Below are 18,236 nucleotides of genomic sequence, written 5' to 3'. Positions count from 1 at the left end.
TGCAGTCCACATTGTTTTGCAAGTACAGCGCCCTCTATAATCTGCACTTTCCAGGCGCGTAGATTGTTCAAGTGATGTGCTGTACATGTGTGTCAATTTGAGAGAAAAGTTCCGGGAAAAAAAGCAAATCATGTCTACGTTTGCATTAAGTATGAAAAACTCGTTATGATTTTTTGATAATACGAACGTGGGCAAAATTCTTTCCTGCCATACGCAGCGATATAACAGTTGAAGAATTTACAGGATATCGCGAGATTTCCCGTGCATTGACAGTATTTAATTTCAGACCTTTTCGCTGGTACCCGGCAAGTTGGACTCAGTATAAGTACTGTGAATCGGTGATTGACCTGCGAGAACGGATACCCACATTTTCACGAGTGCAGTCTAGTGAGCGACGACGACGGAGACTCGTCCATATGACGTCACTCGGGCTAGATCATCAACAAGGAAGCAGGTCAACAGCGAAGGGTGCATCAAGCGATCATTTTGGCTGATAGCTACCTTCGCAAAAAGGACTTTCTGTTGGAAATTGTACCTGCATTTCGGAGTGTAGGGGGTTCCAAACATAGCTCTGTGTTCCAGGTAGCGGCTTATGGTGAAGGTGACAGTGTCCTACCAGAAATAATTGGTTTGTGGTGCGCCTCGAAGTCGAAGCCCCGGTGGTGTTTTCTTCCGGAGATTTCACTTGCTGGGTTAAGTCACCGTGTGAGGTCTTATTTTTTCGGCCGAGCGCCTACCCGGAACAACCGTGAACACCCCAAAGTGGACTTGGAGTTGAAGTGTTTGTTTGGTAAGCTTCATTCGTTTTGCAATTGAGCAATTAAATTTTGTGTTGGCAGTAACCTGTTCCACATTTTCAGTTTGTTAGGTTTGTTCTGAAATGGTATAAAATAAAATGAGGCCTATACATTTGTGAACATGTACTACTACTAGTACTAGCATTGCAACATTTACATGTGCACGCATACGCCATGTGTATGAACTATACATAAACTAACTGTTTTCCCTACTTGGATTACTTTCCACATTAGTCATTTGTGGCTCTTGATGCTTTTTAAGGAACAAAAGGTCTCAAACCTACATTTGGTCTGAATTCCATCTCATGAATATGAATTCTTGGAGACAATTTAAATATGGAACCAGATGAAGATTTGTAGTGATAAAATTTCTGAATCCCCACTATTTCATTGTTTCCAATACAAAAGCAAAAATCATCAGGGGCTACTAGTCCATAGTCCAATATCCATTGCCTTCAGGTTTTCTTTGCAGTTTTCATTGATGTATATTGTAAGTATTGTGAGAAAATCCTGTATTTTTCAGATGCAATATCATAACTTGTTAAACCTGCCCCAACTATACGTTTACGGGCTGTTGTATTTGTCCTACATGTACTGGTAGCAAAAGATTATAGCATCATTAGAGATGGTGAGGTAAGGAACAAACAGCAAGTACTCTCGTGTAAAACATACCGTTACTGACAGCAAAATACTGGCGTTAAAACACCAACAAAAAGTTGAAAGTTTGATGAAATAGGATACTTGAGGAGCATTTCTAAGAACTGCATTAAAAAATTACATTGTAAAGACTCATTACACAAATGTACATGTACATACATGTGCATGTACACGTAGGTTGTTGGATGTAAATGGGGATTCCCCCAATGTTGCTTAAACATATTTTTGTGACATTTACAATTTACAATGTCCATGGATGAATAGTTTTAAGAGACTACATGTACAGTACATGCACTGATACCTGTTTGTAGTTTACTGAATTTAAGGAAGCGTTTTCATAAAAAGGCCTAGGGAGTTCGGATTGTGTCTCAATATTTCTCTGAAACAGGAACTTTTATGAAAAAAGAGCTACTTAGTGGTCTAGAAACCATCTATTTCAATGAAACCTACTAGTACTGTATTTTCTGCTCATGCTTTTTTCATTGGGAAGCGATTAGGGGTGACGCATCCTAAAAATATTGTGCGAGTGAGATTGCCGGAAGGTCATACGGTAATTCATGAAAAATATTACGTGTACACATGTGGGACAGATTGCTCTGAGACAGAAAAAAAGTATGGATCAGTGATGTACAGATATACGGTATGTACGTGTACCGTTACAGTGGCTCTTTTGAGAGCCTGCCTACTCTCGTTTTAATGAAGTTGAAGACTCAAAATGCAGGAAGTACCTGTACATATACATGTATGTACATGGTAGTATGTACATGTACATGTCGCTGTCAATGTACATGTAGCCATATAAAATCTTCCCATCAATGCCGTACATGTACGTATGTGTACAGTGTAGGTAAGTTATTGTTTGAAGAAGTTGTAGCCTCATCTACAGTACCTACCGGGTACATGTGCATGTACATGTACCATTGTATATGTAGTTAGTGTCATGAATCATGCACAGAGCATACATGTCTATCTACATACATGTACATGTGAAACTTTTCTTTGAAAATGCTAGTGAAATACTGTAGAACACTGTTATACTGGTACATGCAGCCACTGATTATTCCTTGACGTAATGGGTTGGTCGACTTAATGACCCGGGGGATGTGGTTTCACTGTGCAGTCGAAAAAATGTGTCGAATTTGAAACAAAACATGTTCTCGTCGTTAACTCTATCGTTTAATTCACTGGAATTCTTTGGTGTGAAGTAATTTTCTCAAAATTAAGAAATCCTTTGTCAGAAAACGTGCCTGTTCCAACCTGTAATATGATGTTTTGTCATGGGTTATAAAATATTTAAAAATGATACGTGCAGCTCAAGCACATAAAAACACCATCTTTGTTTTTCCAGTTTCTAAACTCGTTTTGCAGAATATTTTACACCTTGGCCTCAGTGCCTTTCCTTTGTAGAAAAAAAGGCCTTTTTTTTCTGCCAACCCTGTTAAAAGAATCTTGCCTATGAAAAAAACTAAGATGTGATGAGCTGTACGAAAACAGCGCTGAAAATAAACATGTACATGTGCAATTTGCTTCGGCCCAAACATCAATGACCGGTCTCATGGCAGCCTCCACTGCTGTCACATTTGTCATGTTTGTCACCTTTTTCTAAACAGCATTTACGTACATGTAACGGTAGGTCCACATGTATGTTCATGCCCCATAGCGACAACGTTCATTACAAGCGCTCATGCACACTTCATTTTCAAATAGACGACAATGGTTTTTTTGTGCAAGCAGATGATGTTATAGCGCTGAATTTTAGAATGACTGACCTCGTAAAATACTAAAGTGTAGAAGCTTAAATAAATTTCAGGAAGATCTAAACATAACACCATGAATAACAAACAATTTTCCTCCATTATTTTATGGACCCTCTCTAACAATGAAAAAATTGATATTGCAAAATGTTGCACTAATTTCATCGATGTTGTTTTATTTAAAACTTATAAAACTACATTTGCAACCAGTTTCGGTAGTTCCATGACTTTTTCTTGAAAATTCAAGTACAGCCATATCTTATTGTACACCAATAAATATATTTCTCTATACTCAGCTAGAAACAAAGATACTTGTGGTATTCAATGTAAAAAAAGTGACAAGTATACATGTACATGTAGATGGATTTTTTTTTTTGGAAATTTTTTTTTTGCGACTGACCAACCCTCTTTCAAGTCAAAAAAGATATGGGAACCATAGAACATAAAAAGGATTCCCTTATTTGATGACACTAGGCAAGGCCTATGAATAGGATATACTGTATGTACATGTACATGTACTTAGAAGAATTTTATCAGATTGCATAGCTTGCACTTAATGCGTTGTTTTCAAGCAGTTTCACACCTGTCCCCCCACTGAGTTATAAAGTGGCTCCTGTGTTTTGTAGAGCCCTTTTACATACAGTATACTATGAAATAAAAGTGGAGAAAAGAATGGTGAAAACTGAAAAGTAGTGGATTGAAGCAGAAATTGCACAAATTCCTTAACACTCACAATTGTTTAGTATCCAGAAACAGGAGAGGAGTTGCGGGTGATACATTGCCATGGTAAAGTTTAAAACTGGTTCCAGCTTAGTTTCCTTCTTAGCCATGTAGCTATTTGTACCCTGAAAAGATGCAGGGGCATTTTGAATAATAGTTTATTCAAATGTTTAACCATCCATTAGATCAGATATTTAAATAATTCAAATAAAAGTGCAAAAGGTAAAACTAGAAAATTTTGAAGGAAATATTATTTTGGGCTTTACTGTTAGGCATGTGTATTCGTCTGCTTTTAAGTTGATGAGCAGCACTTTGAGGCTCAAAATTGCAATTATAAATTCAGAATGCAATTTTGTGACCAAATAAATACATTTTGCTTGTTCTTTTTTCACCTCCAAATACCGTGTGTTTTTTCTAAAAAAATTATTTGATAAATGTTTGAATAAGTGGCATAGCCCTAGTGCCAAGGCAACCAACCTCCATTCTTTTTTTACTGTTCCCTGCAGGACAGTGATCCAGAATGCTCGCCTCCAATCTCCCTCACGTCGGAGATTCTGAGGACTCTAATTGCATAGTGGTCAAGGAAGGATGGGTCAGCAAAAAAGGTGAGAGCATCAGAACCTGGAAGATACATGTATTAGGATTCAGTGGTGATGTCTAGCCTGGCACGTTTCGCTTTCAATCAACCCTAACCCTCCCCAGGCCTTCAAAATCCATCACAAGGTTTTGAAAGATTTTGTAGGGTTGAGCAGGTTGCACCCAGCAGCTGTTCATCACATGGAGCATGAAAGTGGAAGAATCTGTACATGTACCAAGGATTTGCCATGGATTGTGTACATGTTGGTAGATTTCCTGGGATGCAGGAAACTTGGTTTACTCTGAATTGCAGAAGTGACAAATAAGTCTAAGGCAATATCTTTAAAATGTCCTTTTGTCTCGCACAAAGCAAAGATGGTTTAACTCAAGGCCTCTCTGATCTCTCAAAGTCTAGAGTGAAGTTTGGGATGATTTTGCTGGATCGAGGAAGGTAAAGTCCAGCCACTGTTGTACAGTGTACATGCACATGTACAAAAATGTACTTGCACTTTACATGTACCGGTACCAAGGGTTTGATTGTATTTTAAAGCGTTTTGCCATTTGTTTACTGCAGAGTGGAGGATGTTGGAGGATTCAGGAAAATATCTCGGGTAAAAAATTTCAAGAAAAGATAAAAATTACAGGAAAGCGTTAATATCATCTGGGAATTGAAAAAGGGGGGAGGGTGCCTGCCTTAAATAGAAAAACAGGTGTTGAAAATTGAGCTTTTTATTCAGCACAATTTGCATGGTAAGTTGTTCTAATTAATTAAAGGAAGAGTTTAAAGCTGCTGTGATTTTCCCACAGTAGACAGTTGAATTGGTTAACCTAATCTGCCAATGTATATTCATAGTAACAGGTGACGTGTACCCATGCCAATTTGTTACAGCAATGGAAGAATTCAGTGATCAAAAGACTCATTCCAATCATTCTGATAATAATTCAGAGCCTAGGCCATTAATGACATACAATAAATTTCATTGCGTGAGAACTTGCAAGTTTTGTAACTGTTTGCAACAAACAGCATGAAGTTTAAATACCTGTAGGTCTCATTCAGTTTTGTATCCTCGTACAATCTGCGATCATCTTTGGTTTTGTTTACCCTTCCTCCTGCTTTCAGGAGAGTACATCAAGAACTGGAGGCCACGGTACTTCCGGCTCATGTCCAACGGCAACTACCTGGGCTACAAAGAGAAACCCACTACTCGAGCTGATGTGGAGCAAAAAGTTTTAAACAATTTCTCGGTGGCAGGTGAGTTGAGCCTTTGGCGTGAAGAAAAAAAATGGACCGACAAAGATTAAAAAAAGCAAAAACAAAACCAGTACAACAGAAATCGGGATTTGTATGCATGGTTAATCACAAAGGGCCGTGAAGATTCGTCTTTGAGTGAACCAGTCGGGACTTCTTAGCAATATCACTCACAGAATATTGTTTTGTTCTCCCATCTCTAAACTAAACAAATCAAGCTAGCATAGTTGCTCCTACCGGTAAGATACATGTACAAAATATACTACATGTAGGGGGCCTACACACTGCAGTACCAAGGGTAATTGTAATAGCCTTGGGACCTGCACTGTCAGAAATATTTCACAACTCTCACTGTGCCTGGCTAGACAAAAAAGGCACCTATCCAAAGGGGCAAACTGGGAACTACAGCATTAGCTGTGGTCTGGAACTTGCAGGTAAAGATATAGGGTTGTATTGTATTGGTAAGGAAAAATCCAGTCTAACAGGTACCACCTGGGTTATAAATCTTCATGAAACAACTGGTGCAGTTGCAGCACCAGTGTGTTGAACACTGTTGGCCCATGTGGATGATAAACCGAAAAGGAGAAAATTTAAAACTTTCTGATGTGGATCTGGTAAAATTGTTGGATGCACATTTCTGCTTTTGCCAAAGGAGATTCATGATGCCCATTAAGATGAAGGTCATAGTGTTCAGGTGGACCTTCACTGCAATCCAGTCCAATCCAATCCAATCTAATCCAATTCAGCCACACAGCAAACAACCAGCAGCAAGATTACACTTGTGGCCTGGGTAGCCTCACTGGACATGTTCAAAGCAGTGAAAATGTCATAAGTGAATACAGCCATGGAGCACATCGATACACCTACTTTGACCAGTTACATGTTTCTTGGCAATCTTTTTCATCTGCTCCAGTTTCTGTGGGCACTCACGTCAAAGATATATGGTGTCGTGATCTGATTGATAATCCTAATTCAGCTGTCCTGTGAGCTTTATACACTGGAGGGATATTACTGTACCATAGCTCTAAGCCTTAGGGTTGCCCCTTTTTTATTTTTGTGGTTTTCATTTCCGACTAACCCTATTTTTGGCTCCTTACTGAGGGGGAAAATCCAATCCAAGAATACTTTCTGACATAAATTTCTTCTAGGTTCCTTTCAATAAAACCTGCTTTGGATCATTTAAAATTTTCCATGGATATCTTGATAAATGAAGGTGTCATTGCAGTGATGTCATTACTGGAAGACACTGTTCATTTTTGAAGGTTTTCTGTTCAAATGAAGAGTGCAAGATTTTTAAATAAAATTTTTTTGTGACAAGAATTTGCTTCACTGGCTTAGTGTTATGAACTAAATCAACAGTGACTCACCTAAAACAGCAAAATGTCCGAAATTTTCAGCATTTATAGGATGAAAGTTGCTCTAGGTCTCTAAAGCACATCCAATGATGTCACTCTATTGCTTGTGCAGATTTACATAAGTACAGAAATATCAAAAGAGGTACAAAAATGCCCTTGAAATGGCACAACTAAAGTTGAAAATCAACTTAAATGGGACAAAAAGGAGTAATTTATAAGAACTGCATTAATAAAACTACATTGCCTTGGTCCATTGCCGGTACATGTATGTTTAAAAGTGAGTACCATAGAATAATGGGGTATGGCGTCAGATCCGGGTACTGGTACCTGAACACCCATCCTTAACCACCTTTCAAAATGAATTGTGAAAGAACTTTTCAGACAGTGGAAAAAAAGGGTTTGAAAAAGTTTTTTTGGGGGGAAAGGTTTGTAGGCTGCATTGTGTATTAGCACATTTTGCTTTTGTCCGAAGTTTGTTAAGCATTTTGGTGAGACAGAACTGACTTTCGAACAGAGAATTTTTATGTACTGGTACATTTTTCCCCCTGAACGTCTTTGAATGGGGTTCCGGCACAGACCCTACAGTACCTGCCCACCACTGCACAATGTATTCAATACACCTACACAGCACACGTACCATATGCAACCTGAGCATTGCACTCAGTGAATTAATGATGTACGGTACATGTACCAGTTGGTACAGTACATATTGGTACCATTTGCATGAGGTGGTGGTTTACAAGCCTTGTTTGTTCCTGGCAAGTAATTGGTTATTTCCACCTTCATGTACCAGTACATCTACTGGTAAGTCTAAATACATGCACCGGTATTTCATCAGCATGCATTCATTTTTTGGTTTTAGTCCCCGGGAGTAAGGTCGATAATTAATGTACCCTGTACACGTACATGTAATTCATGGGAAGCCATAAGTTGCTGTGGGCTTCAGTGTATGGCTGATTTGAACGAGGTGTTAGTGCTTGTCTTGTATAGCATTAATTGACAGAACTGTACAGCGGACTTTGGTCTCTAAACAGTAGGGCCTGTATGTCTTTGAACTTGCCAATTATGCTGCCTTAAAAACCTCTTGTACACACACACTGTATGGCACATCGAGGTCACAGTATTTTTATTCACATGTTGCACATGGACAGTGCTTGTACATGTACACACTATTAGTTTCATTTCATCTGAATCACCACGGCAACAAGTGCGGTAGAAGTGATGCCTGTGCATGCCCCAGTTTGTCATTAGAGCCAGAAAAAATGCCCAACGTACATGTTCTTACATGTAAACGTATGTACTGGTACATGTACTTTGCACGTACATGGATCGTTTGTCCACCAAATAGCAAGAGTGTAGTCAGTTAATATCGGAAGAGTGATGAAGGAATATTAGTAATGTAGCCAAAACAGTTCCAGTTTTGGAACTATTTAAACCTTATGATACGTCCACATGGAAATTGAAAATTGTCATACATGTACATGTATGCTCAGTGTACAGTACATATACATGTACATGTAACACTTCCAAAACCCAACAGCTGTGTACATGTACATGTACATGTACCAGTAGAGCTCAGTCAGCTAGACTCTCTGACCACATATACTGTACATGTAAATTGTCATATGCTCAGTGTACATGTACATGTACACAACACTTCCGAACCCTAACAGCTGTGTACATGCAGAGCTCAGTCAACTACAGTTCTGACCAAATACTGTACATGTACAAGTACATGCTACCATATGTACATGTACGTACCGTATCTGTGTTAAGTGTTTGATTGTTGGTTACCCTTTGACATTTGATGAGGTAAAGCATGGAGGAACAAAGAATACAGGCAATGATTCCCTCATGTTTTAGAGGGTGGCAGCGAGTGTGTATGAATTTTTTTTCCAAACTGACTTAGTCAGATCCTGTTCGGCTCTACCATTTGGCTTGACATTTCAGTAGCACCCTGCCCTCATTTTTGCAGAGCTATTTGTACAACTTTACTCACTATGCAGCTTGACAGTCAACATCAGTGCCTTTTTTTAGCCTAAAAAATCTATTTTTGGATGCAGACAGCAAATAACCCACTTAGAAAGAGGTATACGGTTCCGGTAGGTTGAGGTGAAGACGTGAGTATGTACTGGTACCGGTACATGCATGGGGAGGGGGTTGGCTGGCAAGGAAAGTTTGGAAAATGGAAATATTATAAACCTAGTCACCTGACCGTAGGGCCAATTTTATGAGCAGAAAGATACTGTAGTTCTTGGACAGGGTTTGTATCAGAAATTTGGTAAAGACAACATAAACAATATGGTTTGGATATTTGCTTGTTAACTCTAACCCTGTTGAAGGCCCCAGATTCTAGCTGTGGTCGAAAGCTGTCATGTGTTTGTTGGATTAGCAAGAACTCTTGGTTGGGAGATGCGTACTTCATACAACTGCATAGTGCCCAGGCTGTTGTTTATCCAATACATTGTACAGTGCAGCGTACATGTGCATTCAGCGGGGTTTTCATTTGGAGTGAGTCATGTTCTCTCGCATTCAGTAAGAAAAGAAGGGAAAAGAGGATGGGGGTTAGAGTTCAAATTTATTTATTGGTATGATAAGGTAGAGAGTGTGGAAGGATTTGATGATTACCTTGCGACAAATAAAATGGACATGTATCTGTAGTGTACATGTAGGACATTAAAATAAAATTGGAAAAAGCCGTCAACGTTGATCACTGTACATGTACATATACATGTACACACGGAATACAAGCACAGTGTTTTGATAAGTGTATGTTTCATGAGAAAGAAACAAAAATTGACCTTTTTACTGTTTTTTTTTTTTTTACATGAGGTTGAATAATCCCTTACCATTTTGGGCTGTATAGTGTGGATACACAAATATGACCGCATGGACTGAACCAGCGTAAACAAGTTCAGCAAAGTTCACCCACCGGTTTACCGAGGCTGTGTAATGTATATACATGTACATTGTACAGGTGTACATGTACATGTACACACAGGCATACACATGCTGTCCATGTACAGGCCTGGCCTGCAGAACTGTGTGTATTTTGGGTCTGGTCTGGACAACAGATAAATCATCTTGCAGTGCCTGTTGTTGCCAGCCAGTCGTTGTCGGGCTTATTTTGTATGTTCGTGTATATGTACATGTACATCAGGCTTGGCCATTTGGATTGGACAGGTCTAGACTTCAGTGCTTTGCCGATTATTTTTCTCTAAGAGAGCTTGATCTCAAACATTACATGTGTAAAAACGTACCCCATTACTAGGTTATTGTAGTTATGAAGAAATAGCATTTTTACCTTCGTTCATTAATTTGTGGTACATGCACCGGTACCTGAACCTGAGACAGTTTACCAAGTGCCATTGTTGAGAGCCTGTCATGTGACTGGTCTTTAACGATAATAAAATACCAGCCAGCAACAAAAGTGCCCCCTGAACAATAGTATGTGTACATTGCTCAAATTGCCGGTATGTATTTCTTTTTCTTCTGTACATTACATTTCTGCACTGAGCCTGATTGGCAATAAAGGTAAAAATCTGTAACTTACGTTGTCAAAAAAAAAAGAAAAAGGCACAGCAAGTGCACTTATGTAACTTTGATACTTTTAAAATACATGTACCTCCCCATGTAGTGCATTGATGGCAGAAAGTCCGCTAATGCCCTTGTGACACATCTTTCATTGTTAAAACAAAGTTCCCGAAAGGCCCCAAATGACTGCAAAAAAATCCATGTTTTTTTAAATTAATAAACGGATTATTTGACCACAAAACCAACTCAACTACGGGTCCCTATACATTACATCTCATTGGTACAGTATACTCCTCAATTGAAATTTTTCGTCACCTTTAATTCACAGTCCACATTGGTAGCTGCCAACTTTTACTGGTAAAGTCGGTCACAAATAGTGATTCAGTTTATTCAACTGTTTCTTAATGCATTTTTCAACACTTCGCAGGATGCCCACCGAGCAAGCTGCCACTGCAGGCTATGCATACCCGTAGCATCAAAGTTCAAGTTCAGCACACGGTCTTAGACTTTTTTTGTGCGTGCAGAAAATGAAATGGGACGTTACCATGTTCAAATGCCAGCTGAAGTTGATTCGAGATGCGCTTGACGTTTTAACCTGTCAGCCGTGCCTGTGTAAAACAGCCAGGTTGTGTTTACGCGCCGTCCGTTGCAAAGTGGTTAGAGGTGGTATACACCATTTGCATTTTGCTGCGAATGTTTCCAAGTTTACCTCCGTCGCAGAGTCCAGGAAGGAGCAACCGTGTTGCACAGTGCTGCTCGGGTTGGACCATACCATTTTCCTTAGGAGTCACAATGAGATGGTGAATTGTTGGTGGCGCAAAAGTCGACTACGCGTACCTGTACATGTTAATTTGTAGCCCCGGCATGCCTGGGTTGGAAAGAGAAGTCCATGCTTAGCCTCATCACAGGATTTGGAAAGTTTCTGATCCCTCTCTTGTTCAGAATACCGCCTTGCAAGGCCGTGCCCCAAGCCATCGTGGACTGAAGTCTTATGGAAACACTTTTTAAAAATTGAGATGTACATGTATGCTTGCATAGCAAGAGAAATAAATGGAAGAAACTGCCAGACTTGGCAGACTTGGCATTGATGCATACATGTACTAGTTAACAGGAAGTCATGGGTTCGAATCCAATTGCAGCAAGCTAGTGATGTTTTTTTCAGCGCTTCAATCAGACTGAGAATACAGCATGAGCATACATGTACATGTATGTCGTAAGGGTATGCATGTTATTTAAAATGCATCGATGAAATGGTAGCTTTATTTTGAGTTCCTGTCATCTTGATAATTCTGAACCTTTCAAAAATGTCTCTGTAATGGTAAGTAATAACAAGGAAATGATCTCCCAGACTTGCCCACAATCAAACCTTAAAAAAAAAAGAACATCCAACCATATAAGAAAAACAATTTAATTAAAACAAAGCAAAACTCAGAAAGTTGATATTGCCGATCTAAAAATGAATGCTGGCTTTTAGAAGTGTTTATTTCTCACAGTGTGGCTACTCACATGATTTGATAGTGCACATAATGGACCACTCCCCTCAACCTCCCTACTTTCGATTTGTTCAGTTGTTTTTTCCTCAGCATAGCTGCCATGTTTCCCCAATGATTCAGGAAGATTTAAGAGGGGTATGGCTTGGTTGCTTTATTTATGGTGTTGTTGGTTTATAAATGCCCAGGCCATGGAAAATTGATGAGGGCCCTCGCGCCATGCGGCAGTCGGTATTGAAAGTGATAGTCCTCAGCTCCTGTCAATAAAATTTAGCACTTGCAGTCTGTGCGCATTTGGGTTCCAGTGAATCACATGTTATTTCTCTCACTTACTTTGCATACTTTGTATTTCTTCATACCTTATAAATGTACATGTGCCTGAACTGAAGCAAGCTGCATACTTACACTGATGGGGTGCACATACATGTACCTGTACACATTAAGCTATTACGGGTAATTTGCCGAGCAGGTCAGGACCTGTGGAGCAAATGAGTTTTCAATTTCAGAAATTAATGTTAACGAGTGCATTTATGTGCACATGCGGGCGTGTGCATACATGCAAGTTGTGCTTTGTGCATTAATTTGATTGGTAAGAAATGAGAGTGTAATGAGCAATGAATGTGCAATGACTATCTTGTCCTTGAAAAATGATTGGACCACACAGGCATTACCAGTATACACCGGTGTGGAATAAAATCGCACAGTTTTGGTACATGTACATGTAGGTGAGTAAGAGTGGGTAACATGTATCATTTGGCTCTTATTGATGTATTTGTAAGTGTACATGTATGTAAACTCAGAACATGCATGAGTCAAGTACATGTACATGTATACAAAAAATACAGCAGTGTGCTGCAGGCATTCGCGTACAGTTACATGTACAAGGCATATCAAAATATGCATGTGGGAGCCTACATGTACATGTACTTTGTATGTAGCCTCGAGAACCTGTTAACATTGACTTGGAAGCAGAGGGGAAAAAGAACATGTTAAAGTGACCCAGTCAATTAGGTGTGTCAGTTTCTTGCTACATGTAGATAGTCCTAGAGCCTACATGTACCATATTTGTGCCAGTGTTTGTTGCAGGTTCGTTGTAATTTGTGCAGAATTTCTGCCTGTTTCTGCCCCAACTACGGTACACGTACATGTAAGCATGCTAAGTGGATTTCCAGAATGATGTTTTACCTTTTTGTTTTGTGTTTGGTATAATCACATTACATGTGCTCCAAGCCCAAGTTCCACTCTCCTTTCCAGAAGGGAGAGTGGAACTTTTTATTGAACAATGGCCAGATGGGAAAAACTGTAATGCATACAAAAAGTACTACATGTAGTTTTTCACATTGGTGACTGGACTCATCTATTGTATCTGTGGTTTGTGGTATATTCTTGTGGCAATATTTGGGTACATGGGCATACATGTATGTATGATGGGAAAGTTTGCAGGAAATTGTGTAACTAATAAAGCTGAACTTTCAGTTCTTAATTTTTTTTTTTACAATTTCTCCAGGTATTTGTCTTAATTCTGTGTGAAATCGGACAAAATTACTGGAGAATGCAGAAGTAGACTGATGATTCTAAATGGGTACCATAAACAAACACTCTGCCATTGCCATTGAAAAAAAAATTCCTGGGAGATGCACTTGTAAAAAATTGTTGTCGTCCCTTGACAAGAAATGATGGATTGGTTTGTTGACACCCTGCGTGCAATTGGTTGCGATAGCATTGAAGTCCATGGCACTGTAAAAATCCCATAGGATCACCAGTTTCATGATACTGGAATATTAATAATATTATGGATGTGGAGGAGCATGTGAGATTTTCATTATGTATTTGAGCAGTCAGCACTGTGATGGACATGTTCACACCGATTAACTTTTGCATAAGGCAGGTTCCTCAAAATATGGACCATTAGATAATGTTCAACTTTGTGGGTTCATTTTTCCTGAAGTGAACAGCAGTGAATTTAATTTCCAATGTTTGATGTAATGATGGAAGTCATGGCAGATATCTGGAACAATGATAACCATGTCAACCTTTCAACTTAATTGGAGTTAATTAATGAAAGTCTCAAATGTTAGCAATTTTGAGGGACATGAACTCCCTGTTCAAATCCGAGCCAATAGAATTTACTGAGGAGTGATAATCCCTGAGGTTATTCTACACAGATTTATATATGGTGAAAGGTGATAACATTTACACATATTAAAACCATAATCACGAATTAAAAAGGACCTCTCACATTTAATCGGGTCCCGAAGTTGGCAGTCGCGAATGTCATTCGATTCATTAGTGTCAAACAAATTGACTGCAAAAAAAGCAAGTAAAATCCATATATCAATGTACAACACAAGCTTTAAAAAAGAGTGCAAAAAAGCACCGCCAAACCACCATCCTTTTACAACTGGACCAATTACATTTTCTTCAAATATGTTCCCGAAAACTGCAGTCGAACTTACCGATCGTGGCAATTTTGCGGCTTGCATCAATCTCTGGCAGTGACGTTAGAGAAACATTTCGCTGCATCGTGGCCTGTTTGACCTTTGACATCAACTCAGATAGTGCGCCCTCTTTTTTATTCAATATTCATGAGTCCCTCCACGGAATGGCGACGCTCCACGATTTTTCTCTTCAGAACAATGTTTCTCAAAAGAAAATCCATCATTCTGAATGACGTTCGCAAAAAAATGACGTTCGAGACAAAATACGATTCATGATGAAAATCTAATGCTCAGAGTTTTTAATTTTAATTTTATTTTGAGCGGAGTTATCTCCAAAATAACTGGCAAAATGAAAATCGTGCATAGAATTTTCAAGCACTACATGTGACAGCATTTGTGGCATTCTCGAACGCCATGACGCCATATCTAATGCTCAGAGTTGTTAATTTTAATTTTATTTTGAGCGGAGTTATCTCCAAAATAACTGGCAAAATGAAAATCGTGCATAGAATTTTCGAGCACTACATGTGACAGCATTTGTGGCATTCTCGAACGTCATGCAGTTTCTGTGAAAATTCTCCGTCATTAAAATTCTGTCAAAATTCTCCAACGTCATCAAAATTCTGTCAAATAAGACATTCGCAACGAACATATTGTACTCATTATAAATTTCAAAGTCAAATAATTTTTGGTGGTTGAAAGATACAAGACCTGGCAAATACTGTACCAGTATGTTGGTATAGTGAGAATGATTATAAACGGTAAGAGAATGAAGAGAGCCAAACGCTTCTCATCATTTTCTGTCAATTTTGTGCTCTTTTTTTGTGGCTTATATTTTTTAAAAAACATTTCTTAGGTGCTTTGAAATACATCAGTCAAAAAATATACTGAATTCTCCTTCTTGTTGACAGAAGTTTTGAAATCAAGTCCTCTGGTGTAAACACTTTGATGTAAAACTTTAAATGAATTCAACTCCATTTGATTTGCACTGGTAGCCAACCAAATGTCCACCATGAGTGCATATTATGCCTAATTATCCCAATATAATCATTTTTATAAATCTGAAGGTGCTAATTTGTATTTTGCATGGTCAAAGTCACTCTTTTAGAAGTTTTGAAAAGATGACATCTGGAGTTGCATTTTGGTCCATTTTATGGAGAACATGCCATAAATTGATATAATTTTTCCTGCAGAAGGAATTGCTGATGTGGGATATATTTAGTGTTTTCAGTTTTTGCTATTTGTGTTCAAGATATATCTACATGTATTGCTGGGTAGGCCTGTTGATAAACAGGAGTTTAAAATCAACAACTTTCACTTTCTGGTTTTGGAATTTCATGATTGTAAAAGTTAAGAGAGGATTTATATTTACCCGTATGTACGTATTTTCATTACTGGGTAATTTTCATTTTTTATAGTGTCCTCAAAAATAAAAAAAACGTTTTGCATATTTATTCATGTGCTATTTTTCTTCTTTTGTGCCACAGACTGTCAATGCCAAGTGCTAGCCTCTGATAGGAAAGATAAGAACATATTTTACGTACGATGTTTACAATGGACTACCTTTGTGGATCGGACATTTCAAGTAGACTCTGCAACAGAGAGGTAAGAAACTATTCGATTATTCCACAATTTGTGTTACAGAGACACAATTGTGTAGCGGTTTTGCCCCTCCTGATGTTTAATTTATAGACTGTGTACCCAGCGTTGTTCCACTGGCGTCCTGTTTTCTTCAGTGACCACACCCCTTTCGTGTACAAGTAGCTCCCAAGTCTTTGCCTGACCTCCTTAGCTATATTTGATGTCTAGAAATCGGGGTAGTAGTGAGAGGGATTTGCAGGGACTGACTCTCCCATTGTGTAATTGTTATCACTGGAATCACTGTAATATCTATGTTTGCCAAGAAAATACATGTACTCTTGGTATTCCTGCGAGCACACTTTCCTCATGTAGAGTAGGAAGTACCTAAATAGGATTTCCCATTCTAATCAAATGTTTGCTCAGCTTTTTACAGTATATCTACTGGAACCGATGTGCATGGACAGGCATTTTAGACATCTGTAGAGCACATTTAACTCCAGGGAATTCTTCCATCCATTAATCTTGTGTCAAATTTGCCAGATTATTCAATGCATGCCACAACATGTGTGAGTGGAAAAACTACATGTACATGTCGGCTGTCACTGCTTGCCATACATGGACATGGACATTTTCCAGTCCTTCATTTTAAAGGAGCGCGATCGCGCAGGCACTCCAACTGCACTCCTCAACACTCCTAAAGGAAGGTAAAAAATCGCGCCCTTAAAAAAAACACTTTACAAATAACAAACGATATAGCAAACACAGTGGATGACATCACCAAAAAAAACCTGTGATTTGTTTGTTATGTAACTTATGATTTCATATTTATCCTGCCGCGACTTTCATACGTAGGGCTATAATTCTTGTACTAATATATTACGATCAATGCATTGCGAGTGCAGCCTGCTTTCAGACCGGCCAGCCAGCCCTGCACGAACGTGTAGCATGCACGCTGTACATGTACACGTACATATGCTTGCATGTACATGTACCTGTATGTCACGCACTGTTTCGCTGTATCGGTACATGGTACAGTCTGTTACATGCTTATATTGGTCAGTAAAAAGTTTTCAGTGACAAGAGAGGCAATCAGTATCGATCTTCTTTATGTGGTGCTTAAGCCGAAAGTGGTGCGCCATGAGCTTTGGTTGTCATGAAAATGTTGCTCTGTGCATACATACAGCATGTGTGACCATTGAATTTGAGCAGGAAACCCCCCCAGCGTGTCGGACCGTAATCATACGTAAACACTGTCATGTTCGCACATGTGTGCACATGTGTTGGTTTGACGTTTTCCTATTTTGATTGAGGTGGGTTTGTTACAGTCTGCATCAACTGAACAAAGTTGCAAGTGCAGTTGAAACTTTCAAATCCCTTTCCGGCTCTTTTTTGAAAGAAATGCCCAAATCAGGATGAAAAAGGTTCACTTTCACTTTGATTTAAATTAAAGTTACATGTACATGGCGTACTACTGTGTTGAATTGTAGGTTGAAACTTACATGTAACATTAGTTAGTCAGGCTTAAATAGTGTATTTTTAATTTGGTAGTATAAAATGCCGTATCAAATTTAAAAAAAGCACTGAGACAATGTGTGTATCATAAATCTTTTCTAACTGAATTAAAACTAAATTAATTTTAAAAGTTGTCCCAAGAACATCATAAACCATCAGAGAAAGTAGAACAATATACACTGTGCATGTAGACCGTCAGGGTACAAACAATTGTCTGACCTCATTTCCATTTCTTCCAATTGGTTTATTTTTTAAGGGGAGTGATTTGCTCTCCTGAGAGATTTGAGGAGAGCGATTTATACATGTACATGTAGCTCTCCTGGATTTTCTTCAAATGAAGGACTGATGTTCGAACTGTGTACATCTTCCCGGTACGGTACAGGTACATGTACCCAGGTACATGCACATGTGTATAGAGGCCTTTTCACATGAGTGCTGAAAACAGGGGTCCCGAGCGATGAAATTGCATCGATCATATATGTACATGTACTGTACATATACCTTGTGTAAAATGTTACCCTGTCACCAATTAAAAGGGACCCTGTTCATCACACGGAGCCAGACTGCCTGCAT

General features: G+C 38.8%; 1 protein-coding gene across 2 annotated transcripts in view; it reads left to right on the top strand.

Annotated features, from left to right (window-relative positions):
- Positions 1 to 396: 396 nt before the first annotated feature.
- LOC110975151 (RAC-gamma serine/threonine-protein kinase-like) overlaps positions 397 to 18,236 on the top strand; it is a 48,008-nt gene continuing 30,168 nt past the window's right edge. For both annotated transcript variants that reach the window (XM_022227349.2, XM_022227348.2), the window contains exons 1-4: positions 397 to 790; positions 4,435 to 4,533; positions 5,625 to 5,756; positions 16,058 to 16,175. In XM_022227349.2, the coding sequence (XP_022083041.1) occupies positions 4,449 to 4,533; positions 5,625 to 5,756; positions 16,058 to 16,175 (335 nt within the window). In that variant the 5' untranslated portion in view covers positions 397 to 790; positions 4,435 to 4,448. The remainder of the gene's footprint in view (positions 791 to 4,434; positions 4,534 to 5,624; positions 5,757 to 16,057; positions 16,176 to 18,236) is intronic.

The sequence above is a fragment of the Acanthaster planci genome, linkage group LG01, assembly GCF_054643075.1.
Source record: "Acanthaster planci isolate LZ-2023a linkage group LG01, COTS_SCS, whole genome shotgun sequence".
Taxonomy (NCBI): domain Eukaryota; kingdom Metazoa; phylum Echinodermata; class Asteroidea; order Valvatida; family Acanthasteridae; genus Acanthaster; species Acanthaster planci.
The sequence above is the reverse complement of the archived record's forward strand: the minus strand, read 5'-3'. Positions and strand labels throughout refer to the sequence as shown.